This window comes from Pocillopora damicornis, chromosome 14 (genome assembly GCF_964200805.1).
Source record: "Pocillopora damicornis chromosome 14, jaPocDami1.2, whole genome shotgun sequence".
Taxonomy (NCBI): domain Eukaryota; kingdom Metazoa; phylum Cnidaria; class Anthozoa; order Scleractinia; family Pocilloporidae; genus Pocillopora; species Pocillopora damicornis.
The window spans coordinates 2,660,073-2,686,924 of record NC_142683.1 but is presented as its reverse complement, the minus strand read 5'-3'; the positions used below and the strand labels follow the sequence as shown (position 1 = coordinate 2,686,924).

At 39.2% G+C, this 26,852-nt stretch overlaps 3 protein-coding genes across 7 annotated transcripts in view; 1 reads left to right on the top strand and 2 right to left on the bottom strand.

Moving 5' to 3' along the window:
• LOC113667204 (signal recognition particle 14 kDa protein) overlaps positions 1 to 312 on the bottom strand; it is a 3,481-nt gene extending 3,169 nt beyond the window's left edge. The window contains exons 1-2 of the mRNA XM_027183007.2: positions 179 to 312; positions 19 to 91 (exon numbers count right to left, since the gene is read on the bottom strand). Of these exons, the coding sequence (XP_027038808.1) occupies positions 19 to 91; positions 179 to 202 (97 nt within the window). The 5' untranslated portion in view covers positions 203 to 312. The remainder of the gene's footprint in view (positions 1 to 18; positions 92 to 178) is intronic.
• LOC113667196 (COMM domain-containing protein 7) lies at positions 274 to 2,795 on the top strand. The gene is made up of 2 exons (XM_027182995.2): positions 274 to 674; positions 1,253 to 2,795. The coding sequence occupies exons 1-2, from the start codon at positions 377 to 379 to the stop codon at positions 1,555 to 1,557; spliced, it is 603 nt and encodes a 200-aa protein (XP_027038796.2). The 5' UTR covers positions 274 to 376; the 3' UTR covers positions 1,558 to 2,795.
• Positions 1,413 to 26,852, bottom strand: LOC113667147 (fibronectin). 5 transcript variants are annotated; one of them, XM_089193923.1, is made up of 36 exons: positions 26,453 to 26,839; positions 26,052 to 26,113; positions 25,319 to 25,465; positions 24,433 to 24,689; positions 23,686 to 23,782; positions 23,524 to 23,581; positions 22,774 to 23,040; positions 21,348 to 21,607; positions 20,829 to 20,939; positions 19,735 to 20,451; positions 18,742 to 18,857; positions 18,513 to 18,571; positions 18,262 to 18,404; positions 17,337 to 17,630; positions 16,604 to 16,885; positions 15,762 to 16,055; positions 15,290 to 15,592; positions 14,585 to 14,875; positions 14,109 to 14,402; positions 13,586 to 13,882; positions 13,132 to 13,428; positions 12,672 to 12,968; positions 12,219 to 12,515; positions 11,765 to 12,061; positions 10,689 to 10,985; positions 10,219 to 10,515; positions 9,306 to 9,608; positions 8,466 to 8,771; positions 7,669 to 8,129; positions 6,836 to 6,927; positions 6,584 to 6,743; positions 6,199 to 6,265; positions 5,662 to 5,795; positions 4,889 to 5,026; positions 4,151 to 4,316; positions 1,413 to 3,199 (listed from the first exon to the last, which is right to left on the bottom strand). In XM_089193923.1, exons 1-36 carry the CDS (start codon positions 26,455 to 26,457, stop codon positions 3,027 to 3,029), a joined length of 8,136 nt encoding a protein of 2,711 aa, XP_089050049.1. In that variant the 5' UTR covers positions 26,458 to 26,839; the 3' UTR covers positions 1,413 to 3,026. The 5 variants fall into 5 exon arrangements, with proteins under 5 accessions (XP_089050049.1, XP_089050048.1, XP_089050051.1 ...); XM_089193922.1 differs by having other exon boundaries at positions 1,413 to 3,202; positions 26,453 to 26,835; XM_089193925.1 differs by lacking the exon at positions 12,672 to 12,968 and having other exon boundaries at positions 1,413 to 3,202; positions 26,453 to 26,835.

The following is a 26,852-nucleotide window of genomic DNA, read 5'->3' as shown; positions in this document are numbered from 1 at the left end:
ACAGAAACCTTAACTTACATCTTTTCATTGTGATATTCACTGCACCCGACGATCTCGTCTTTTGGAGAAGTAATGTGAGCTGGGTGAGGAACTAAAACAGGAGAAATATTCCTAAGATATACATAATAGATTTAAGACAGAAATAACCATTCAAAACTGTCAAAAGAGCAAATCTTACCCCATCGTTGTCTAATAAAACCATGCTATAATTCTTTTCTCTCACATGTGTGAATCAGAGCTTAGTGACCACGTCTTCCTTTTGCGAACCATTCTGATGTGTTGCCGCAGCCTTTTCACGGGCTCTGTTACACTGAATCAGATCTTCATCTGAGCATTCAGTCTTCTAGTGACTCAAGCGAGATATTAGCTGTCCAGAATGAGCTCGTTCCATTTTACAAAGGTCCCGCCAGATGACCAGATGTACACAGATATCAAGTCACTCAATAAGTTTGAGGAAAAGCCGTTTTGTCAGCTGTTAGACATCGTGTTTTCGTTTCTTGTCTCACCGAAGGAAGGTTCAAGATTCATGTTCCAAATTGCAGAATTCGCTGAAGAACATGGACTGGGAACTAATGCGTTGAAAAATGTCGTCAAAAGTTTGCTTAGCTTCTTCAAGAGTGCATTAAAAAGTAATTTAACACCGGCTCAAGTGAAAGAAGACCTGGAACATCTCGGTAAGCTTAGGAAAATAGGATAGGAAAGTTTTGCTGGTATCCCCTCCCCCTACTCCCTTAAAATAGAGAGTACGAGGGGGGCTGGGGTAGGGTAACTGTCAAAGGCGTGTGGAACATTCATAGGCGATCCCGAAAAGTATCAAAATCTATGTTTGGCATGAAGTACTAAAAGTTGCTTATCTTTGGAGTTATTAAGTGTTAACTAGAAAAGTTTTGTGGAACTCAGTGCTGATAGTGTGCATTAATTAGCATTGTTGAATACATTTCTGTGGTACAGCCATCTGTTGGGGAAATATACTAAAACTGCTAAGGAGTGTTACATAGCTTTCGATATCCCAGCTAAACTTTGCCTTAATCATATTGAGCTACATGAGACTTTTAGATTATTTCAAGGTAAAACACTAGCTGATGTAGTTGATCATTTCCTGTCACCTATTTGCTAGTTGAAGCACTGAAATTATGGAGGTAACTTGCATTTCTGGGAGCCAACAGATACAGGAGCTCACTTGTAACATGTAAGAGATTGCCTATAAAAATAAATGGATGCAGCCTTACGTTGTTGGAATATTTTTTGACAGGTTTGTCTGGAGAGAATTCTCCTCACATCTCAGAGCGATGGAAGGCAAACCTTGTTGCTCTGTCACGCTCTGTTGTTGGTCAAACATTCATGGTGAATGAACTTGTCGACATGGAATGGAAGTTTGGGGTTACAGCTGGAAGTAGTGACTTAAAAGTTGTGGGACAAACATTTTTACAGTTGAAGATGGTGGTGGATCGTGGTGGTGCACAAGAAGATGTTTTTATGGAAATGACTTTGCCACAGTTCTATTCTTTCTTGCACGAGATGGAGAAAGCTAAGTCTGCCCTTGAATATTTTAGTTGAGATGATTAATTTTGTGTTTGTATAACCTTTTAGCTCCTAAGAGTGATCAGCTTTTAAATTCTCCATGCAGAATGTTACATTAGAGTGATAAAAACATGGGAAATGATTGTCAATTGACAAAGCTCTTGATTTTTTTGACCCAAACAAAACTCCTTGGCACAACCTTGGGAAATGTGCAAAGAACAGAATGGAGAACTTGTATACTGATGGTAGGGTGTAAAGGATGTAACCCTTTAATCCCTAAGAGTGACCAGCTATTAATTTCTCCTTACCTTATCACCCCTAAATTAAACATTTAGTTCATGAGACTGAAAGAAATGACCACCAACTCTCCTTGTCAGTGCTTCAGGAAATGTATATAGAAAAATATGAAAAATATGCATACTGATGTTAGGGTGTAAAGGATTTAAAAGTGTAGAGTGTTTTTTCTGTGGTTCAATTTTTCTGTTGTTTCACAATCTGGTTTCTTTTTTATAATACGGTGTATGTGTACTTGTTTAGGTCTGTCCAAAAATCAATGTAGAAGGAACAAAAGAGATAATTTGTGCTAAGGATGAAAATTGATCATGGCAAACTGTGAAAGAGGCTTTAATTTCTGAATCATATGTAATATGAAACATTCTAAAACTTAACGATAAAAAGGTGTATAGGTACATGCTAGATCACGAACATCAGTTGCTACCATGGTTTTCTATAGACCACGACTTAACCCTTTAACTTCCAGTAGTGATTAAGAAGTAACTTCTCCCTACAATATTCATCCACTTTCCAGTAAACAGGTAATGAGAATACTCAATTGTATCAGGTAGAAGTTAGTTGTTATCTTGATCTAACATCAAATTCTCATAACTTATTTACAAGGAAATGTGTAGCAGCTAGAGGGGAGAATTAACAATCAGATCTTGGGAGTTAAAGGGTTAAAGGTCTTCACACACTCTACATGTAGTTGATAAGAATGACTCACTTTGCACTATGGTATAACAAAAACTGAATTTCTCGTATAATGTCTTTAAAAGAATTGGCTCTGAAAGTCCTTGAGCTTATTCATTCTACTTATGGAAAGGTTACAATACTGACACTACAGTGAAGGCCAGAGTCTATTAAGATTATTTTAGCAGATAAGCTCATAGTGTGTGCCTAGAACTGTATATTTACGTCATGTATTCTTGTTATTTCTGTCACCTCCATAACTTGCAGCATTTATACAATAACAATAAAGATTTATCATTTTTCTCACACTGTAATCACTTCCCACTTGGATGGTAATATTTCACCTGCAAACTGCAACAAATGCTAACTGTTAAAAGCCCATTTTTTTGTCCTTATACAGTATGGTCCAGAACACCATTTTTATAACATATTACAGAAACATGGTATCTTCTCATGTCACAGATTGTGCTTTCATTTCTCAAAAACGTTTTTTATTCTTTGATATCCTAGCTTTGCCTACTTCATATTTTTGTCCAGCATTATTTATTTTCCTTCCTGTTGGAGTTCAGTAGCTGCCTTCGTTCTTCTCTGTGTCTGGCAGCAATTTTATTGTACTGCCTACGAGTGTTGCTAAAAAATTCTGTCATTAGTTTGTTTGTTTCTTGAATAAACCTGTGTCTCCTGTTGTTATTCCTTCTGGTTTCATCATCTGCTACTGTAAATGAAGTAACATAACATTTAAATTTTATTTAATTTTTTCAAACCAAAGCTTGTGCCTAGCTGTCTAATTTCTATGTCAGAACTAACAAGGAGAAGCCCCCTATAGCTAAAATGACTCTCAATTGGGAGGTCTGGGTTTGAGCCCTGTTTTGTTTTTTAACCAACAACTTTACTCCCACAGTACATTTCTCTCTAAAGGTTGTAAGCAGATCACAGCAAACTGTCAAAGCAACCAGATGACATACTATGAAGACTTAATGTATGTAAAGTTTTAATATATCGGAGTCTTTTTTATAAAACAAATAAAGAAGCCATGACTGTGCTCTGTTCTGTTGTAAAGAACTTAAGAAGCCACCAGAGCACTCAAGAAATGGGGAGAAACACTTATTTTATAACTATTTCTCATGTTTCTCCCTACACTTCTTTCGTGCTCTAGCCACTTCCTGCATGCTTAACCACAGAGCAGAGCACAGTCAAGGATTCTCTATTTGTTAATCAAAGTTCCTCCTTTTCACTTCTGGGTGTTTAAAAAAAGGAATTTCTCTTTTAAGTGCCACTACTTTCTTAAGCACAAAGGCAATGAGACAAAAATGGAATGTAATGTGAAGGTCATGTGACAAAAATGGAATTTCACATAACAATGATAATTACTTCTTCAAGTAAAAAGGTTATGAGACAAAAATGGAATGTAATGTGAAGGTCATGTGACCAAAATGGAATTTCTCATAACAATGCCATTACTTTTTCAAGTAAAAAGGTTATTACACAAAAATGGAATTTAATGTGGAGGTCATGTGACAAAAATGGAATTTCAAGCAAAAAGGTAACAATAAGAAACAAAACTATCAACTAAGGGATATTGTTTAATTTAATAACTAATTCTCAGGGTTAAAATTATTTTGGTAGTAAATGAGCGAATAGCAATTTTTTAAGGTCACTGTACCTCGTTTCATGCGATGCTTCATCCATCTGCAGAAATCAAAAATACCTCCACATATAATGGCAGTAGCCAAAATTGCTGACAACACAATCACATTGAATCTGTAGATGTTCTCGGAACTGTCAAACATTCCTGTTGCCATTTGTTCTGCTAATGAAGTTTCAGCTTGCTAAATGAAAATAATTCAACAAAAAATTAGCCCCCTTCTATGTTGAGATGTAATTATACCTGATTCATAAGTGGTTTCAAAATAGGGTGAAATTCATGGGCAACTTAGGATACAAAACTCTTTGATATTGATATGCAAAGTTTGAAGTTTAGATATAAAGATGTTTGGTGTAGTTATACACACGACTTATTATAAAAACTGTGATTTGTTGAGAGCATTTAGTCAATGTATAATGGTGTGTGAAGTTGACATGATAACCCAATATCTGCAGAAGATATTGGGTTATCATGTTGAGTTCAAAGTCTGCCTAGTTTCCAAGCCTGTCGTCCATGTAGTGTCCTCAAACTTTTGCAAACTCAGAGAGGTATCTCCTTATGCAAACTGTTTTAAAAATGTGTGATAAAACAAATATTGATTTCGGTTTTGGCATGATATCATGAATTATCAAATCTTATGTCTGTGTTATCCGCCCCAGCCTTCAGCTTCAGCAGATAACTCAGACCTCTGCTTTGATGATTTATGATATCATACTCAACCTCATCCAATAATTTCTTAATATTATGCATTCATACTTGTAAAGTGGCTGTGTACTTCTCTACAAGGTGTGCTAACATTGATTTTTCATTCTTGAGATAGTCAAGGAAGCAGTGCTGCAATCTGACTGAGTTCCCCCCCAAAACAATGCCAAACGATGAACGGTAGTCAATAAGCTACAGAGAGAAAAAAATATATCCTTAACCCTTTCACTCCCACAAGTGACCAAGACAGAATTTCTCCTTACAATATCAATACAATATCAAGCATGTAGGTGATGAGAATAGAGAAGAATATCAATTATGGGATTATTAGTTGATGCGATACCAAATTCTCCAAACTAACATCATAAGAATGGTATGGCAGATAGTAAGGAGAATTACTTACTAGATCTTGGGAGTGAAAGGGTTAATTGTTCGCTTGTGATGAGAAGTCAGTTATCAAATTAGCCTTGTCTTAGAGATCGCCATGTATATTACGATAGTATGATTTGTTTTTGCATCCTGCAAAATTGTCGTCAAGGTTGAGAGACTGTTTTGTATTAGTTTATTAAGGGGGGGAGAAGGCTCAATAACCCAGAAGAGAGCAAAGACAGGCTACAAATAGCCAACTTGAGCATATAGAGACTAAATTCTGGGAGTTTACATTTTATAGTACCATAAATGAAATCAACTTGGTGTGACTTGGGAGAGGGGGGGAAGCCTGGATTCCATATATTCGCCTCATGTCTTAGGCTATGTAGTTCTGTGAGAGTTCGAGATTAGGCTTGTAGTCAATCATAACGAAAAGTGCATTTGTGGTGTGTGTTTACCTTGTAAATTTGTAATGATTCATCTTGAAACAAATCAAGTCTTTCAGCTACTACGTATGTGTCAATTAAGGCCCCCTCCACCACTCCTTTCAATAGATCTTCTCTTATCTCCTCAAGATTGGTGTAGTTACGAGCTGTGGAAGGAAGTGTCTTTTCAGTTAGTGGAAATTAAATTATTTTTGCTGCTACCACACATGTGCAGATATACGTGCACGTTATAGAGGAAGGTTCTTTGAACTTATCCCACCTCAGTGATACAAGGAATTCTTCAAAATTAAATTTACATGTCGTTGACGACATTGTTAGTTACATTTGGTATTTCACTTAAGCCTTACTTAAGTTGCTTGTGACGAAAACTTTTAAACCATGGAAGAATTCTTTGATTTCAGTATCTAAGTACATGAATGGTAGTATCTCAATTGAAGTCTAAAATTATGATAGGCTTTTCTATCTCTTTTAGGAGAACATCTTGCATATAGAAGACTTATTGAGTTGGATACAGTAGATAAACGATAGAATCTGTATGAGCAAACTAACCATTGTTGACTTGAGCATTTCTTCTCAATGCAAGATTATACTCAGGGGAGTCGCGTAGAACGGCCACCTGAGAACAGATGTTGGCAAGAAATACGAGTCGTTAGTGGCCAAAAAGTGAGGTAAAGTTAGCCATCTTGATTAGAAAACCTTGGTTTCAAGATCGAGAGACTACACTAAAGAATTGCGCTTTGTTGCAAGCTCAGTTTACGTTACTTTTCGTATGTTTTTGTCCTTCGTTTCAATTGTCTTTTAGAAGTACAATTGCTTTGTTTTGCCTTGCTATTGCAGTGAGAACTTCTATAAAAACTGCAAACACGAAAAGTCGCCATTCCCAAAATAACTCTGTTGCCAAATGTTCATGCCACTCGGTCTAATAATTTCTTACCTTCAATCCATAAAGTTTGATATTACTGTTATCAACAGTGGTAACAGTCAGTCCTGCTATTAAACAGCTGGACAGTAAAGAGAACACAACACACCCCGCAATCATCCAAACCATAGCTAACCATTTAGCCACAAACGAACGGGGTGTCTTGTCACCATATCTACAAGCCACAAAGGACAACCTATCAATAAATGTAACTATTTCTTTCACCTGGCAATGAGCGAGACAAAAATTTCCTGTTCTTGGTCTTACCCTACTGTTGAACAAGTGACGAACGCCCACCATGTGCCTTCCCAGAATCCTTTTAGGAATGAAGGTGAAAGTTCTGAGTTCTCGGAACAGTCCTGAAATCAATTTACGACGTGAAATCAGTTCAAACGTGAAGAGAAATTGATTAGTTTTTATTGCATGGCAGGGTAGTCCTAGGGTCAATCCGAACGTTCCGAGTGGTTTTGACTTGGTCGGGATTTTGCCATACGGACTGTTTCCACGGAAAAAATCATAAGCCGTGTGTTTTTGTTCGCGAAAGCTGGCAAATTCAAAATAAGCAAGTTTCATCCGAGTGCCATATAATAAACCACTCATCAACCTCGCTTGCTCGAGCCTTATTAAGGAATGTTCCCCTCGGTTGTTTTAATACGGACCTCGCTTTCTTCGCTCCGTACTGCCACAACCTCGGGCAAATATTCCCCAGTACGGCTCTTGCGCTCGATTGGTATGAAGTTAATCTTCACACGGACAGAGGCACAAAATGAACGCAGACGCAGTGCAGAGGAACGTTGACATTTTCCCCCGCTGCGCGCTCGTAAACACAAACTTGCTCCGCGTTTCCTCTCATAGCTAATGATGATAAAAATAAGAATGACAATTACAGTGAAGAAATGTGATAATGTAACACAATAAAAACAAGACGACTACGGAATACTAAAAGAATGATGGAAATGGTAATATTAGAGGTGCTTGGTAGTGATGAATCTTTATTATCACGAGATAGCGAACCAATCAGATTGCTTAACTCTAATCGCTGTGTTAATTTAATTTACAGTGATTAAAGGTTAAGTACTTCCTATCGGTATTTCTCTCACCGTTATCCAATATAAAAGTCCAGACGATAAGACAAACACAAAAACCAAAGCAGCAAGCGGCCAGCATTTAACTAATGCATTTGTTATCGGTGCGTTCGGTTTCTTATATCGGACAATAAAGGCCGCCCCAGGGGACTCCACCACGGGAACATACTTGAACGTTCCTGAATACGTCCGCTGATCAGACGAACCATGCACTGGAAAATGCAAATCTGTCACGTGATCAATGGCGTCTATCATGTTGTGTTCTGTAGGCTTCTTTGCAAAGTTCTGATCGCCATCTGAGTTGTAATCGACGAAAGAAGTCCCATGTCCACTTGTACAATTTGCACAACACTGGAAAACCATCTGGTCCAAGATGGCCATGAAAATTCCGCTCATATTATTGGCAGAGGGGCTGATGACGTAAGGTGGATTCAACCAATAGTTTGCAGTCAATCGCTTTTCACATCGACATGTCTCTAAGAAGAACAGCAATGATAATTTGTTTCGGGTAAAATTGAAGGCTCATCAGGTTTTTTAAAATATAGTAGGCAAAAAATTTGCTTTCTTAAAAAAAAAGAAAAAACTATTCTTAAAGAGTTGCGAATTGTTTGATAAGCCACTGGCTACCACTAGGATAGGAGAGAATTAGAAAATATATGGCTTTTAACAAATTTCTCACCGGTTTAATAACCCACGCATGACAGAGAACCCTAGGAACGACGCGCTTAGCATTTCTGAGCCCACGAACGCTATTTCGCTTTCGGAGAAAAGAACCTGGGAACGGCTTGAGTTATTTTCTTTAGGATATTTACCCTCATATTTGGCCGTGCTAAATTTTCCCTCTCCGTACTTTGTGAGTCCGGCCACTCTAATGGCATAAGTCGTAAAACTCAACACACCATCTAAGACCATGAAGTGAGTGTCTGCTCTGACGCTCTTCGTCTTTGCTACCGCGTCTGTAACTTTGACGCCGCCAATGCTGACCTCCATGTACGACACCACATAGCCTTTCAGTTCTCCATTGACCTCGTCATCCAGGATATTCGTCCATCGAATGACTAAGTGGTTTGTACTGGTGAGACCCAGGCTGGTGATATTTCTTGGGGGAGCACTGGGGACTAAATGGCAAGGATGGAAAGTGTCTGGTGGTTAAAGGGGCAAACTCGCGACAATTTTGATGATTTGGAGCTCCTTCTTCAAGATCATCGCCATTAAATAGGATGCAACGAATAAATCATTTTTGTTAGCGCAGACAGACAATAAAAAAGGAAGAAAATACCAGAAAAGAACAAGGATGGCCTTTTTTTTTTTTGCAATCTTTGGGCCAAGAGGAGTTAGTAGCCTCTCCTTGCAAGGAGATGCGGTAACGCCAATTACTGGGGAGCGAAATAATCCAACTCCTCAGATGTTACCGACCCTGTGACACAAACAAAGTAGCGTATCTGTGACCCAGGGAACCCGGTGGAATGTTTTATGAATAAACTCTTTTATTCTTAGAAAATTCTGATCTAAAAGAGAATTCACTCTCTTTCCTCTTTGACCAAGTGATGTCTGGGAAGTTCGGGAAAGGTAAAAGAGAAGGAGGTGGGGTCAAAGTTCAGTCGAGCTGAGAAGTCCGTGTGACCACAGTGTGCTGGAAGAATTTAACTCACCGCTTTCTAGTGTTGTAATAATAACAGGATGTGATGGATTTCCTTCGCTTTGGTCACTGGAAGCCTTTACTATTACTTCGTAAGACAAGCCAGGTCTCATCCCGGATAGAACCAATGATCGTTTGTCAATTCCATACACGGTTACAACACTCCAGTCTCCCACTCTGCCAACCACTCGATACTGGACCTTGAAACCCTGATACAGTACATTATCATTTGGGTTGATCATGAACGACCATCTCAGAGAAATTAAATCGGATAACACCAACAGAGCTTGAATATTCTCTGGTCTTTCCTGAGACTCTGTAACAAAGATAATGGTGTAAAGCTGGCGTAATAAGAAGAAAGATTTTTTCTATCCACAGTAACCTTAAGTTTATGAATTTTTTTTCGGTCTATCGTAGAACTCAGTTCGTTTGGAATTTTTACGACGCAAATCTCACAATGACTCGAAGAAAAAAATAAAAAACCTGCAAACTGGCTAAAAGGCGGGAAACGTGGGTGATATGATTGAGTCGCCAGTGGTGAACAGAGAGGCGCACTCTTTTTGGATTTATCACATATGAGGCAAAATTACTGAATGATGACTAACTGAGACAGGGCGGCACTTTTTTAAACCACGAGGGTACTTTCGGTAATCAAGACAGCATGATTACTTGATGCTAATTGAGCCTTTTTTGCTGTTTGAGAAAATACACGAGAAATTAATCCTTAATTGCCCTCGGGCCCATGCGATTACATATAAAAATCTTATGGAAGATCAAAATAAACCGATTCAGTCGTTAAGGTGTACTGACACTCAAAGAAAAAAGGTACTCTAAGTGGATTAAACTGAAACAGAGTGCGTAACAAAATCCTGTTAAAGGCATGCGCTCATTGCCATTGTTCAACTTTGATAGTGAAAGTCACTCACTGATCTCCTTTGTAATGAACTGCACAGGCTCAGAAGGAACACTGTCTCTGCCATTCGAGGTTAAAACCATTATGTTAACTTGGTACGTTGTAAGTGGCGTTAGATTTTGAAGAAATGCGGAAGTAGTCCCAGCATCCGGGATCTCCAGCTGCAAACGGCTTGCTCCACTCGTGTACGTCATTCTGAAGCCGGTGACAAAGCCAGAATTTGCGCATGCTCCGTTATAAACCCATTCGATCGAAACATTAGTGGCAGTGACGTCGTGAACACTAGGCTGTTGGGGAGGTTGACAAGGAGCTGAAGAAGAAAAGATGGGAAGGAAGAGAAGAAACTCTTTATCTAAACGTACATTCGAAACTCAGTAGTAAAGCACTGGAATAAACCTTCACCAAAATAGACTAAGGAGCTAAAAAAGACTTGGTCATTGAACAATCTCGCGCGATTGTTCAAATGATGTAAATTCTACTCACTTATCTCTTCTGTGATGAACTGCCTAGGCTCAGAAGGAACACTGTCTTTGCCATTTGAAGTTAAAACCATTATCTGAACTTTATATGTTGTGACTGGCGTTAAGTTTTGAAGAGATACGGAGGTAGATCTCGGACCCGGGATCTCCAACTGCGAGCTATTCGTACCACTCGTGTACGTCACTCTGTAGCCAGTGACAAAGCCAGCATTTACGCATGCTCCGTCATAAACCCATTCAATAGAGGCGTTGGTATCAGTGACATCTCGTACAATAAGCCGTTGGGGAGGAGGACAAGGAACTGGGAAGGAAAAGTAAGAATACATTATCTATACAAACACGATCAGAAATGTCAAACAGCGAAGAAATTTTTTGTAATTAAGAAACTTAAATAGCCTATTTTCACCATTGGAGCCAAAAGCCCGTAATTATTGCTACCAGAGAGAAACTTCGAGATATCATCGAATATCAATTTGAGTTTTCCAGTGGCAGACTTCGCTAACAAACTGGGACTCTCGAACTTTTCAGTGAGATTAAATCGAAGAACAAATGAGGCACTTGAAGATCCTCTTGCACTTCTGGGGGAAAATGCAAGGATTATGATACTTCTCCTGATGTGACACGAAGAAACTCTCATGTTCTATAGACCTAACCTTAAAGTTGATAAGTTTCTATAGGTCATTACAAAATTTATTTCGATTGAATTTTATATAAATCAAATTTCAACGTAATTCAAGGAAAAGGCAAGCAAAATGGCTAAAGCACGGGTAAATGCTGGTGACCAAGATGTGATTAGTCCAGAAAGTCGCGCACGTTTTTTAGACAAATCACAAAAGAGCGTATTATAAAACAAACACAAACCAGGATTCTTTGAACACTCAGTAAAAAGGCGCTTCAAATGAACTTAGAACAAAAGTTAGTAAAAAAGTTAAGGGTGCAACTTCTACTCACTGATCTCTATGGTAATGAACTTTACAGGCTCTAAAGAAACACTGTCCTTGTCAAAATAGCCCAAGGAGCTAAAAGCCTTGTTGAAGAACGCTTTAATTGCGATTGTTTAAAGGGTGCAAATCTACTCACTGATCTCTTTTGTGTTGAACTTCACAAGCTCAGATGGAACACTGGCTTTGTTATTTAAAGTTAACACCATTATTTCAACTTGGTATGTTGTGTTTGGCGTTAGATTATGAAGAGATACCGAAGTAGACATCGCATCCGGGATCTCCAGCTGCGAGCGGTTCACACTACTCGAGTACGTCACTCTATAGCCAGTAACAAAGCCAGCATTTGCGCATGCTCCGTCATAAAGCCATTCAATAGAGGCATTGGTAGCAGTGACGTTTCGTACAACAAGCTGCCGGGGAGGTGGACAAGCAGCTTGAAAAGAAGAGAAGAATTACATTATCTAAGCATACATTCGACACTTAGTAATAAAGCACTGGAATAAACCTTCACCAAAATAAACTGAGGAACCAAAACCCTGGGTAAAGAACGCTCTCATTGCGATTCTTCAAAGAGTGCAAAATCTACTCACTGCTCTCTTTTGTGATGAACTGAACAGGTTCAGAAGGAACACTGTCTTTGCCATTCGAAGTTACAACCATGATTTCAACTTGGTATGTTGTGTTTGGCGTTAGATTTTGAAGAGATACCGAAGTAGACATCGCATCCGGGATCTCCAGCTGCGAGCGGTTCACACCACTAGAGTACGTCATTCTATAGCCAGTGACAAAGCCAGCATTTGCGCATGCTCCGTCATAAAGCCATTCAATAGAGGCATTGGTAGCAGTGACGTTTCGTACAACAAGCTGCCGCGGAGGTGGACAAGGAGCTAAAATAGAAGAGAAAAATTACATTACCTAAGCATACATTCGACACTTAGTAATAAAGCACTGAAATAAACCTTCACCAAAATAGAATAAGGAACCAAAACCCTGGGTAAAGAACGCTCTCGTTGCGATTGTTTAAAGGGTGCAAATCTACTCACTGATCTCTTTTGTGATGAACTGCACAGGCTCAGAAGGAAGACTGTCTTTGCCATTTAAAGTTAACACCGTTATTTCAACTTGGTATGTTGTGTTTGGCGTTAGATTTTGAAGAAATACGGAAGTAGACCTCGCATCCGGGATCTCCAGCTGCGAGCGGTTCACACTGCTCGAGTACATCACTCTATAGCCAGTGACAAAGCCAGCATTTGCGCACGATCCGTCATTAAGCCATTCAATATAGGCATTGGTAGCAGTAACGTTCCGTACAACAAGCTGCCGGGGAGGTGGACAAGCAGCTTGAAAAGAAGAGATGATCACATTATCTAGGCACACATTTGACACTCAGTGGTAAAGCACTGGAATAAACCTTCACTGAACTATTGAATAGGCTTAGGAGTTAAAAAATTAGTTGAAGAACGTTCTCATTGCGATTCTTCAAAGAGTGCAAAATCTACTCACTGCTCTCTTTAGTGATGAACTGCACAGGTTCAGATGGAACACTGTCTTTGCCATTCGAAGTTACAACCATGATTTTAACTTGGTATGTTGTGTTTGGCGTTAGATTTTGAAGAGATACCGAAGTAGACATCGCATCCGGGATCTCCAGCTGCAAGCGGTTCACATCACTAGAGTACGTCATTCTATAGCCAGTGACAAAGCCAGCATTTGCGCATGCTCCGTCATAAAGCCATTCAATATAGGCATTGAAAGCGGTGACGTTTCGTACAACAAGCTGCCACGGAGGTGGACAAGGAGCTTGAAAGGAAGAGAAGAATTACATTATCTAAGCACGCATTTGACACTAAGTAGTAAAGCACTGGAATAAACCTTCACCAAAATAAGCTAAGGAACCAAAAGCCTGGTTAAAGAACGCTTTAATTACGATTACTCAAAGAGTGTAAAATCTACTCACTGATTTCTTTTGTGATGAACTGCATAGGCTCAGAAGGAAGACTGTCTTTGCCATTTAAAGTTAACACCATTATTTCAACTTGGTATGTTGTGTTTGGCGTTAGATTTTGAAGAAATACGGAAGTAGACCTCGCATCCGGGATCTCCAGTTGCGAGCGGTTCGCACTGCTCGAGTACGTCACTCTATAGCCAGTGACAAAGCTAGCATTTACGCACGCTCCGTCGTAAACCAATTTAAGAGAAGCATTGGTTGCAGTTACGTTTCTCACAATTAGCTGCTGGGGAGGGGGACAAATAGCTGAAAAGCAAAAGTAAGAATTCAACAATTAAGCATACACGATTAGATGGCTAAACAGCGAAGAAATTTGATGTGGATTTGCTAACTCTTCAAACTGTTTATTTTTCGTGTTTAATTTTTTAATCTTAAAAGAAATGTAAATAATTATTGTAAAATTTCCCTGGAGAAAATAAAGCTTATACAGAGAAATTCGAAAATACAAAGATTAAAAAAAACGTTGGAATACCTCCGTCGTCCACGACAGCACACTTCCTCAGGGATACCGGTCCAATCCCCCTCCTGCTAAATGCTGCCACAGCAACACAATAATTCTGGTACACAGTCAGGTTTGATAAACTTGTGTTCGCACGAAATGGGCACGTCGCAATCGCGATTTCTTTGCCATTTTCTCGGGCCACTCGCACGTGATAACCTATTACAACGCTGTGAGCGGCACTGGAAGGGACACGTGACCAGGTTATTTGAAGGTCCGAGTGGTTGGTTGTTCGTACGAAAACGTTTTCTGGTGGAGAGCTGGGTACTAAAGAGGAAAGAAACGAAGGTGATGACGCAAATCTCAGTTGGACGTTGAGGGTTGCACTATATATGCAGCTCCTCTTAATATTTTTCTTAGTTCTAATGCGCGTTTTTTTAACGAGGTTTGGGATGTAATTTCATTTTTTCCCCTCACGCCTACTGGATTTAAACATCTATCCAGCTTACCTTGCAGATCTTGGGTGCGGACGAGTACTTTACTGCTGAATTCACTGATAACTGCATTGTGGACAGTAGCCACACAAACGTTATATTCAGTTGCCATTCTGAGGTCTGTAATCACATATGAGGTGGTATTAGCAGTGGCATTCCTTTCAACTCCGTTTCCGTCTTCTGTCCACTGGACAAGATAACACAAGCTCGTATTTATAACCTCAGCCACAATTACCCGGTTCCAGTTCACTGTTATGGATGTGGGACTTGTTGAATGTGCTGTCACGTTTTGCGGATGAGAGAGGGCTGAGGATGAAAATGATGATGGTCAACGTCTGCTCAAAGCGATGAAATAAAAAAGATTCATTGGAGTAAATTTCAAAGGAGTGTCGAGAAGTATTATGGGATTTCTTTAGTTTTCTATACTTCGCATGGTCCAGAAAACTCGCGCCAGTTTCTCAACCAATCAGGTTCAAAACTAAAACCAAACGCAACTAGGTCACTCGCGTTTTATTGAATTAAGGAAGGTTGCTTGTTTTTACCTTACAAGTTCTTTTAGGAAAACTTATTTACTCACTTACTCACACTCTAGCCTGTGCCCCAAAATGCTCAACTGTTCTATCGTGAAACGGATTTTGTGGTTTACGAACGACGTCAATAGTTTGGCCACATTGAAATCTTTACGCAAGAGGTTTTGAATGGTTAGAGACGTTTACTTACGCCCTTTATGTGTGGTGGCAATTACGCTCTCACTGTAATTTCCATCTCTAATAGTAAACGCTGACACTTGCACTTCATATGTTGTTTGAGGCTTTAACCCACTGAGCTCGATATAATTTACGCTGCTGCCAACAGTTTCCGTAATCCAATCAAGAGCACTCGTTTGCGCAAGCTCTTTGAAGCGAACCTTATAACCCCGCAGAATGCCATGAATAAACTCTGCCTCTACTGGTATCCAGGTCACTCGTATAACTCCCGTGCCATTAGCAAAGGCGGTTACATTTCCTGGCGGGCGGCTCGGAACTGGGAAACGAAAAAGTAAACGGCAAATGATTGTCTGGATATCCCAAACGTTAACGTTAATTTATCAGATTACCATGACGACAATGGTAAATAGATTCAACTTAAGTAAAGTTTAAGAGATAGGAGAAATGCTAGTACTATTGTAATATCAAAAAAAAAATCGATTTACCGTCTTCGCCTGTGCTAGACTGCACATAAGAGGCAAGTCCAGTCCCCCTCCTTGTATATCCTTGTATATCAATCACATATATAGAGAACTTTTCTAGGTCAATTGCTTCGGCAGAAGTGGCGTTTGAACTTGCTGTTAAAAATGTTGGGCGTTGTGATCCCGCCTCAGCAAACGCAAGTTTGTATCCTAAAAGAATTCCCCGAATTTTGTCTTTGGGTATCGGTTCCCACTTTATAAATATTGACGTGGAACTTGTGTTATGCACCGCAGTTATTTTTGGACCAGCAGAAGGAACTGAAAAGAAAAACCCAACTAGCTTATTATGGAAAATTTAAGACTTTTGGAACACTTTTTTTTTGTGCAGATACTGGTATTAATTATAGTAATTTACCATTTTGTTTTAAAACATTGTGACTTGTTGGCCTGTGTGGGCCCCTGTCGGCTTCTTCGATGTAAGAGGCTTGATAACTAGTTCTCTTCAGTCTTTAATTTCGTTCTTGTCTTAAAACTGTGGTAACCGTTTTAGTTGATATTTATTGTGTTCAAGTAAAGATAAAAGGTATAATGTTAATATGGTTTTTAAAGGTTTCGTCCCACTGCAAGTTTGCCCCGTTCCAGTTCACCCTTTTTTCGACGAGTTCACCCCATCAATTATTACAGGTTTTGCCCACCGTTTACCAATTTACCCAAAGAAGATTTCCCCTAACTTCTATACGAAAGTACGTGCTCCTTTTAATGCAGGTGGCGTGGTCCATTTTATATTGCATGGGGTGAAATTTTCGAGGTAGGGGCGAACTTGCTATCGGGCAAACTCCAGATACCGTTTGTACACATAAGCATACCTGCTTCATCTGTTGAAATCTTTGCCTGTCCCCAAATGTGACCTGCAGTGTCATTCATCCCGACAACTTTTACTTGCACCACATACACTGTAAATGCCTCCAGGCCCTCAAGCTGAATACTGTTCGTTGTCTTGGTGACTTGCCTTAAAACAGCTGTGACTTCGCCATCAGTTATTGCCCAATACCTTACGATAAAGCCAAGAAAGTCGAGGGATACCGAGTTCCAAAAGACTTTTATAGCATTGCTGCTTATGTTGTGACCATAGACTTCAAGGCGTTGCTCTTCGCATAAAAAATGGAAAAGACAAAACTTTCAAGGAATTTCAGGAAAAAAGAAAAGTGAAATATATATATTATCACAATAAATGACTTGGAGTGTATGTATGAAGTCTTTCATCACAAAAGATAAGTCCACATTGAATATCAATTTAATCTCTTGAGAATCACTATTTGAACAGGAAACGTATCTATTGCTTTGGATGTATGTTAGAGTTCCATTTTCCCTCATCTCTTTTATAAAGATCAATTTGTCATCTGGTAGCCCATTACTGCCAAGAAATCTCTATTACTATTGTTCGATCTATTATTTTAATTCGAAGCTAAGGTTGGAGAAACATAAAAAAGAAGGAAGGAATTAATATAGTAAAGATGACTCCCCTTCCCCATCCCCAAAGGTTCCGGTCAGCTTGATACACGAAGCTCCCTCGTCCCGTAAACATCAAGGCACTGTTACCTTGTGTGGTGACGTTGACTGGTTGACTGTGGCGCCCATCGCCATACACATTGAAGGCAAAGACCATAAGGATGTATTGCGTGCTTGGCCTCAGGTCCTTAATCAAAACACTCGTAACAGCACCATACGTGACGAATGCCTTGTAGGGCGACTCAACACTGGTCGCCATGTAAAGAATCTTATAGCCTTGTAGTGCTCCCTGAGATTTTTCCTCAGGCAATCCGGTCCAGGTCACACTTACGCAGGTGCTATTTGGGGCATGTGCATCAATGATTCTGACGTTTCCGTCTGGAACTAAAAGAGAAAAGCTTTTGTAAAATTAATTTTCAGATGTAAACACTTTTTCAGAACATCGTGTAAGTTAGGTTACGAAATCTAGGTTGTTTGTCATACGGAAATTCAATTTTCCTTAAACATGCATTGGACCACATTGTTTATTACCACCGTTTGCTTCGCATTTTCATTGTTCTATATTTTCATTGCTATGCTTTTTCACAGTGTTGTACTCGTGGTATAACTTGTCACTAATGGAAATTACAAAAGGACAGTTTTCACACGAAAAGAAACATTTTCTCCACAGGAAAGGAGCCTTATTTCCTTAGATATGGGGCTCCACTCACGCGTTTCTCGCACGTGACTTTGTTAATTAGTAATCTTAATGCACCTATCGGTAGCCAGGATGCGTCAGCCTCAGGGTAGAACGAAAAATCCATCTAGTTAAAAAAAATTATTAGGAGGACAATCTTGTTCTTATTGCGTCGCAAAATACCCTGTTTTAAGAAAATAAACCATTTGAGGCCAATCTTGTAGCAAACGCTATCACATAATAAACTGACCAATACTGATACGTATATCATTAATCAACCAATCGTTAATTTGACACAGTTCTTTTTCGAACTGTAAGTCTGTTCAAATCATTTCATACCATTCACAAAGCGAATTGCCTCACACTCGATCGCCATGTTTCCCAGAGACTTATTGGTAAATAAAGCTTCTTCTATCAAGAGTATGACGTCGTACGAAAGCGTATCGAATGACAGGGTTAGATTTGCGATGACACTTCCAGCTCTAAGAAAGGAAAACACAAAATATAATTATTTATTTCATTATGTGCTTCTTGAAAATTTTTTCTTTCTACTTTACTTGTTTAAATCATAAGAACTGCAAATCACCAACCTAAAATTGTGAACTTTCATCCCAGTGAAGTAAGGAGTCTCAATAAACAGAGATGAGAACTGAAAGAAAGGATGAAATACGAATGAAATTCTCGCCAGTAAAAATTTTTTCCGAAAAATTCAATTTGAAAGAAAAAAAGCTTTGCGAAAAATTTAATTTGAAAGAAAACAAGTGGAATAAACTTGTAATGACCATTATAACTTGTGTAGAGTTTCAAGCAAATTCTTACCTTCTCAGTCAGTTTTTCAGTGAAAAGGTTGTACTTATCGCTCTCAGGATCTTTAAGTCTGTCCTGCCAAGCCTCGTGTGGGAACTTCAATTCAAAAAGCACCTTCTTGGGTTTTACTGAGCAAAAAGAGAAACTTTGTGTAACTGTCTCCTTGTATCGCATCAAATCTTCACATAACACCAAACGTGATCATTTCCTACAGAACTAGGAAGCTAGCCTGCGTGTAGCCGTACCCTTCTCCCCCCCCCCCCTTTGGAAATGGAAGGGAGGGAACGTTAACGAAAACCTGACACAAATCGTGTTATGTGACGTCATCATTATCTCTATTTCTCCAAGGGGGGTAGGGTAAGGCTACACGTAGGCTACTAGGAAGCTGGATTCGAAATTATCCGTTCGCGAATTGCCACATGTATGAAGTTTTCATTATGCTTTTCTGTTTGATGATTATCGTGTTACTGATAAAGTCAGACGAATTATGGCAAATGTCTGATAAATTTGTTGGTTCGTATCCAAAGAAGATGTCTGCCCTTTGAGAACTCTACCCTATTTCACTCGACGGGATAGCATGAATAATTTCCCAACTGATGATTTCTTCTTATCATGCAGGAACAAATTATTTGAGATCTCCGAAATATCTTAAGGGAGCTACTGAATTTTGCGATTTTTTATACAGGTGACAGAATATAACTAAGAGTAGAAACTCAACATGTTTTGAGATCTTGTTAATAGCTGAGTTATTAATAAGAAAGGCAGACAGTGAATGATTGGTAAACGATATTTTGAGTCGGGTCCGAATACGAAGCGGCACTTGAGTCGGGTCCGAATACGAAGCGGCACTTGAGTCGGGTCCGAATACGAAGCGGCACTTGACTCATCACTCGAATTTTTCTTTTTTTTTTTGCGAATTAAGGACAATTTGAAAAATCCGCGGAAATAAAAACGACAACATTTAAACATTCTTGAAACCAGGTATCACACGGAAATCTTCTTTACCTGTGTGTATGTAAGAAAAGATTTTCTCTGCTTCCGAAAGAGATAAAGCTTTGTTCCACACTGCCAACTCATCCATTGAAAGTAAGAACTTATTGCTTCCAATTCCTATCTTTCTAACTGCCTCAAACCCCAAAGCAGTCGATGTTTCAGTACAGTTAGCATAAGCTGGTAACCTGTGGCCATTGAAGAAAATCTCGATGGCTCCTCTGTGCAACCACATTATGGTCACGTGACTCCAGGCATTTGTGGGTACAGGGACCCCATAGCTACAAAAGTGAGTTTGCGATGAGAAGAAGACCTCGATCCCAGCAAGTAACTCATCTTCTATGTGAGCACGAAAAGCCACGCCTTCGTGGTACCTTAAGTACTCAACAGTTACACTTTCCGAAGTTGGCAATGGCGTGAGGAAAAACGAAGGGCTGAACTTTGGTCCAAACAATTTTATCCAAAAGGCCACAGTCATCCCATTTTGACACAAGGATGGTCGGTCAAAGCAGCTAGTCTCGAGGAGTTTAAGATGAGCTTTTCCCGAAAGCTGAATGGCTCTGTTTACTGGACCAATGATCAATGATACATTATTTACTTGATCTGCAAAATCATTAGATCCATCTGGTGAATGAACCAAAGAAAGTGGATTCCCAGTTTTCAAATCTAAAAGGTTCGATTCGTCGAAAGGAACATAACTTATGCTTTCATTGTAGATGGTGGCCACAAGAGCTGGGAAAAAACCAAAAAAATATTTGAAAGATAAATATTTGATTTCTTTTATACACGATTCTCGTCGTCATATCAAATCAACAAGCCTCTTTCCCTGTTAAGAGCCTTAAAAGACCCAATAGACTGTATGGTGATGTGTGGACAGCGCCAAAGCCCCGAGTACAAAAAAAAGGAAATAAAGAGTATTGATAAGTATTGGCAGGATTTGGTAACCCCATCCTTAAAGCTTCAGAGGAGGTTCCCCCCTGTCCATGAGCACGACATGGTTTCCCTATCCATTGGCACAAGTTCGATATGGACGCAGGAAAAAAAGCACTGGGTCGAAGACATCAAATCGAGGCTTAATGGCACCCTTGAGACATTCAAAGAAATCTCACCATTTTCGCACGATTCGGTTACATAGTCCAGGTCTCGATCTCCACAAAAACATTTGCTCATTTTACGACTACAGAAGCCTGGGGCTTGGCATGGAGGTTCACACACTGGACCTACAAATTTAAAAGATCGACTGTCAAAATTTTCATCGGCTTTCCTGTTGCCTCAGCCAAAACGTGACCAGTAAAAAATTCTCCAACATCTCTTTCTAGGATTGAAAGTTGATCCATTCAAGATTAGGAACGTATCAACCTTCTCCCTTCTCACTGCGATTCTTCGACTACCATGGATCAACTGTAATGATTCCCTTCTCTTTCATAGTTAGGCAGGCCGATCAACATCTGTCAAAAGAGAGGGTGATCGTTGCCCGCTCACATCAACACGTAGATGTGATCGTTGAGCTCTCAGGCAATGTTTTGGTTTTGTGAAGAAGCGAACGATTTATGTAATCTGGGCTAAATTTAGTATTTCCTTGCTCAATCCTACTTTTCTCAGAACCAAAAACAAGAAAGTCAAAATACCTTTTATATCTTCAACTTCTGCTTGACTCAATCCTTTTTCAAATAGCTTTACATCTCTGATATAGCCTTGGTAGCGTGACAAGTTACGGTTTTCATTTCCAGGTCCGATTTGAAAATATTGCGCATCGGACTTGAATGGAAGATCTACCGAATGACTAACTTGAAAAGTTTCCTTCTCGTTATCTACCCAAAGACAAGCGGTACGCTGCTCTAAGTTCCACGTTACTGCTACGTGCATCCACGTGTTTGCTTTTATTGAACTGCAAAAAGAAATCAATTGGCGCTAAAATTAAGGTCAGTGGTCATTTTTCCCTTAGGACCCGCTTAAGTCCTGTAAAATGAAGTCAAATCTATGTAAACTTTCGTTTACTAACGGGAGTACACTGGTTTTCGCCCGGGATTCATAATTGGATTCCTAGAAGGATACCGTTGGATTCCCGATGAATTCCCGTCAGGCTTCCGTCAGGCTTTCGTCGGGCTTCCGTCCGGCTCCTGTCGGGTTCCATTCGGGCTCCTGACAGGCTCCCGTCGGGCTTACATCGGTTCCCTGTAGAATTTCTGTCTGATTCCTGTTGGATTACCGCTGGGTTCTGATTGGGTTCCCAGAATTTCAGATCAAATGATGATCAGTTCACACGGCGATCAAATGAAAAATATTTCATGACCATCTACCTTAAGCTTAAAATTGAAGATGGTAGAGAATCTAAGATCAACGTCTCGCAAAAGTTCATGTTCTATACTTATAAATTCATATATTCTATCATGACTGATAAACACAGACCGTAATTTCATCTATTTTGCTACCACCCTAAAACATTAAGATCCTTAGTTTTGTCAGTCTTTTTCTTCCGGACTTGACAGGTGTAGAAAACATCGACACTCTTTTGTTATCCCCATACAGAAACAAATGGTTAAGTTTTTCTGTCAAAGTAATTAAGGATTTGGAAATGTAACATCAGTTTCAATGCGATACGACACATTACCTTCATGGCATGCCTACCGTAAACGTCCATATATAAGCCGCACTTTTTTTCACAAAATTGAAGCCAAAAATCAAGGGTGCGGCTTATCCATGGATACATCTGTGTTTGGAATTTTCAAAAACCTAATTAATATTCATAAAACTTCTTAAGATGCCAAGAAATAAACATAAAAGAAACTGAGAACGTGTTGCTGTAGTTCATTGACTTTTTCATTGAGTGGTGGCTCCTAAAGGAGCCGTTTGTGTCTTCGAGTGTTTATCGGCGAATCTTGCTCTCCAAGAGTTCTTTCGAGCGATTAATTTTCGCTTACTCAAACAACTAAACACCATCATACAAGGAATCTCTAGTTGTTTTTTACTACCTTCATAGCAAATTTGTCGACTGCATTATCAGGCTCCTGTTCTACATGGAGTTTTTTTCGGTACTTATTACAGATAACTTACCCGCCAGTTAGGTCGAATAAGCAACAGGAGAACTTGCCCATCATCCCTGCCTCAACAGTCGTATTACTAAGCTTGATTTGAAACAGGTCAAATGAAGCAAAGAGAATTGAATCAACATCCGGTTTCTGCGTCAGCACCCACAATGCCACCGTGAAGCTGATGTTACTCATAAAAAGCCCTTTGGGAAAACTTATCGATGACGTCACACCATCAAGGTACACCGCTCTCCAGCCTTGTTGTAGTTTATATGAAGTACTTCCGTCCAGCCTAAAAATAATTGATTGTATTTTCATTTTAAAAGGATATTTAATCCTTTTTTCTTATTTAGATCTATCTCAACTGGTTGTGGAAGCTGATACTAGGTTAGGTTTGATTTACATCGCGTCGTGGGTGGTCGTAAAACCAAACCTCAGTGACGTGAATCACCCCCATAGCCAATAAGATTTAAAGTTAAACTAGATCTTGAGGTGGCCATTTCCGTTCGTCTGTGCCTGCAGGTTACCTTTACCTACTTTGGGCCATCAATCGACTCTCGTGATATTCATCTCTTTGCAAATCATGAGTCGATCAATTCGAAGCTTCTTCATCCCCCAGATATTTCTACTTTTAAAGATTGTTTTTTTTTTCCTTCTCACCTCCGGGGCAAAGATTGCGTTCAAATGCCCCACCCTATTTTTTTTTAATTCCCTGCAGAACTAGGAAGCGACCTAGAAATCTGGGTAAGATTTTGGTTTACACAAATGTACTCACATTACGTCATTCTCTCTACCGTCCAATCTATAATGGGCAACCTGTTTCATAGGGAAACCTGGAAACAAACCAAAAATGAATAAAAAATTAAACCTTTATTGTTAAACTTTTCCAGCATTAGCTATTGACGGAAAAAAATTTTTTATCAGTAATTATAACAACCAAGTCCAACATCGCTGCAGGATTCTCTATTCAGGGTTACGTCATCGATTGCGATATCACCATGGTAACCATTTCCAATTCCTCCCTCGATGATTATCTATAAGGAAAAAAACGGATCAATATCAGTATCTGGGCAACTGCCCACCTACCCCTCCCCTAACCCAACATTAACCTTAACTTGTTATCAATTGACTGTTGTTGAGTTAGGGGAGGGGTAGGTGGGCAGTTGCCCAGATACTGATATTGATTCAAAAAAACCAATGAGGTAAACATGAAAAATTTCGTCGATAAAAAGGTGAGAAGTTATGGGTAATTAATGTCTTTTGACTAAACTGCCCGTTTCCGAATTACCTTCAGCCTCTTTCTGAAAGGCGGTCCTGGTGCTCGCCTTTCATAGGAATGTAAGTTTTCATTCACATGCAAATTAAACGCATTTTCATACGAATGGTTGAGCACTAGGCCTCGTTTTGAAAAAGAGGCTAAAGATTTTTCAGAATTGGTCTGTTTAGGTTTATGTCACTGAGGTTGATCCTCTCAACTTCTGTTATTGTTTCGGTCTAGATTTAATACGAGGTTTCATTACTCTATAGGGATTGGATAGATCCATTTCTCTTCTCAAAGCTCTCTGCCATCCGGGCCTGACAGGGGTTTACTGAGATAACTCTTGTAATGATTTTCGCTGGCGCTGATCATGCTCTCCCATAAGCTAAATATAAAGAATAGCTCATGAATGTTTACACCGCCCACCTTTGTGTGTTCGTTATTACCGCTGTCCATTAAGTTTATTTGCACTTGTTTCCATTCCTCCCCTTGGTCCTTGTTCATACTCCATAATAAGGTCTCTTGATCTGTTTCGGAACACCGATAGACACTCAACCAGCCAATATCAGCTCCAGACATGTAATACCACAGTTTGAGACAGTTGAACTGATCGAACTCCCGTGTGATACGAGCTTTATGTCCTGGCAATCGTGGATATGACGACTCAATGTAGAGGTACTTTCCTGGTTAAAAAACAAAATACTCTTCAAAGGCATATCCAAAGCTTTGGGAGAATACAGTTAATAGCAAGAGCATTTATTTATGCAACTTTCGTAAACTGAAAAAACCTGAAGTAAGCCTTACGTATACGAAAGAAGGAGAAAATTATCAGTCAATTTGGAAATCTAAACATTCTAATGACCTTCATTTACGATTTAGCGGCATTTCAAGCTTGCTATCATCGTCTGTAAGTTCCCCTTGGGAATCCTGATTGTAAACAGCTATTGTTTAATAGTAAGAACAAAAACCATTTTTTGACATGCATTCCGCATGGCGCTTTGCAGGTAATTAGAAGATCAAAATGACTGGTATTTTGTTGTGATTTTCGCAAACTAAGGTGTTGTTTGCATTTAAATGAAAAGAATACTTCATTCACAAAACCTTTCCAAGTGTTCAACGCAACTTATTTCAGCATTAGATTGCTTCATTTATCGCCATTGTAATAAGTACTGTTTATCTTTTCAGTTTGGAGGAGGCCTCCCCTATCTCTCCTTCCCTGGCTTCAATTTGTTATTACTTCTGTCTTGTGGCAAGCGAAGTGTAAATGTTCTGAGAACAAGCCATGCCACAACTTCGGTCGGTACCAACTCACCAGTCCCATCCGCGGACGTGCGGTCGTTACAAGGTCCTGTATTTTCACTTGGTGTACACCCATCATGACGTGTCCAGTCAAAATCATCACCATCTTCAACATTCTGCCAGGCGCATAGCCCATTGGAAAAATGACAAGTTCTTGTCCCTGAGTAAGGTATGTATAAACACTGTTATTGATTAATAGGGTTTTTGCGGACAGCTTTAATTCCTCTTCAATTCAGAATTTTATCTTATAGATCACGCCATGATTTTGTTGATAGTGGGGGCAATTACGGAATTTAAAACATTAAATAATTTCGAGAGAAAATAAACGGACCCATATTTTCTCTTGTAAATTGTACTTGCTGGATCTCAACGTTTTTTTTAATCTTTTTGGCCATTTCACGGAAACTTCCCAACCCCCCAGTTTTGGAATCATCCGAGCAGTCACGGGAAACCAGGCTTGAACAAAAACTCGGTTCTCTAAGAAGGATCACTTCGGTCATTCCGATAACCTGGGTCGTTGGTGATCGTTTGGCCGATGTAGAGACGAGTACGGACGGAAGAACAGGAAGCACGGAAACCAGGATCAATTTTCCTGCTGAGTCCGTCTGTTATTGAAATTTGTAATCTCCCTTTCATATGTATGCATTTATCAATGTTTCTTTAAGGATATTTTTTTTTTATCATTTACTTATATTTAAAGGAGGTTTTTTCAAAATTTTTTATCTCAAGTGTAAAAGGTATAATACCTTGGCCACTGGAACCACAATTGAAAAAGAATAAAACCGCTAGAAACACTAGAAACTTTTTTCTGCAAGATATAAAAATACAGTAGGCTTAAAACTAAACACTGTATATATTTTGCAAGTGAATGAAAAACGTCTAAATGTCTATCGCCTTAGTTGATCTTCTGAGCATGTTTACAAAACGGTCGCCGAGAATTATAATGTATCTTTCACAAATATATTCCTCAGGAGCAAGGTTCGTTTCAATAAATACAATTATCTGGGACGTGACAGTGGTGTAACTTTAACGTCAGATAACGTTTTGCATATAAAAACGCGGTTTCACCGCAGTTAGGTATTGGCAACATTTCATCCATTTATTAACTTTTTTGTTACCATTTTCTAACGTTATTTGTTTTTCTTACCTCATTTTGGCTTTGTTCTTTCTTGGACATCAAATGTACATTCTGAAGAGAAACATACTAGGTAATCAGTTGTAAGTTACGCTCTCTGTAGTTAAAAACTCTTCTTGATTGAAGCAAAACCTTCCATTGTACAGTTTCATGCGACAGACAAACATGTTAGAACTACGAATAAACTGCAGAGAACATTGATAGGACACATTTTTCAAGATGCACAAACAAATTTCTGGCTCAAACGTAAGATAAACCACAAATTGTTTGAATATCACTTGAATATCAAAAGCGAAATTATTTAGGTAATAATTATGAAGAAACTAAAAATGTTCTTTCGAGATCGAAGGTAACCCAAAATGTAAATGTAACCATTCTAATCAATTTTTTGGTTATTGTTTATGCTAATTGC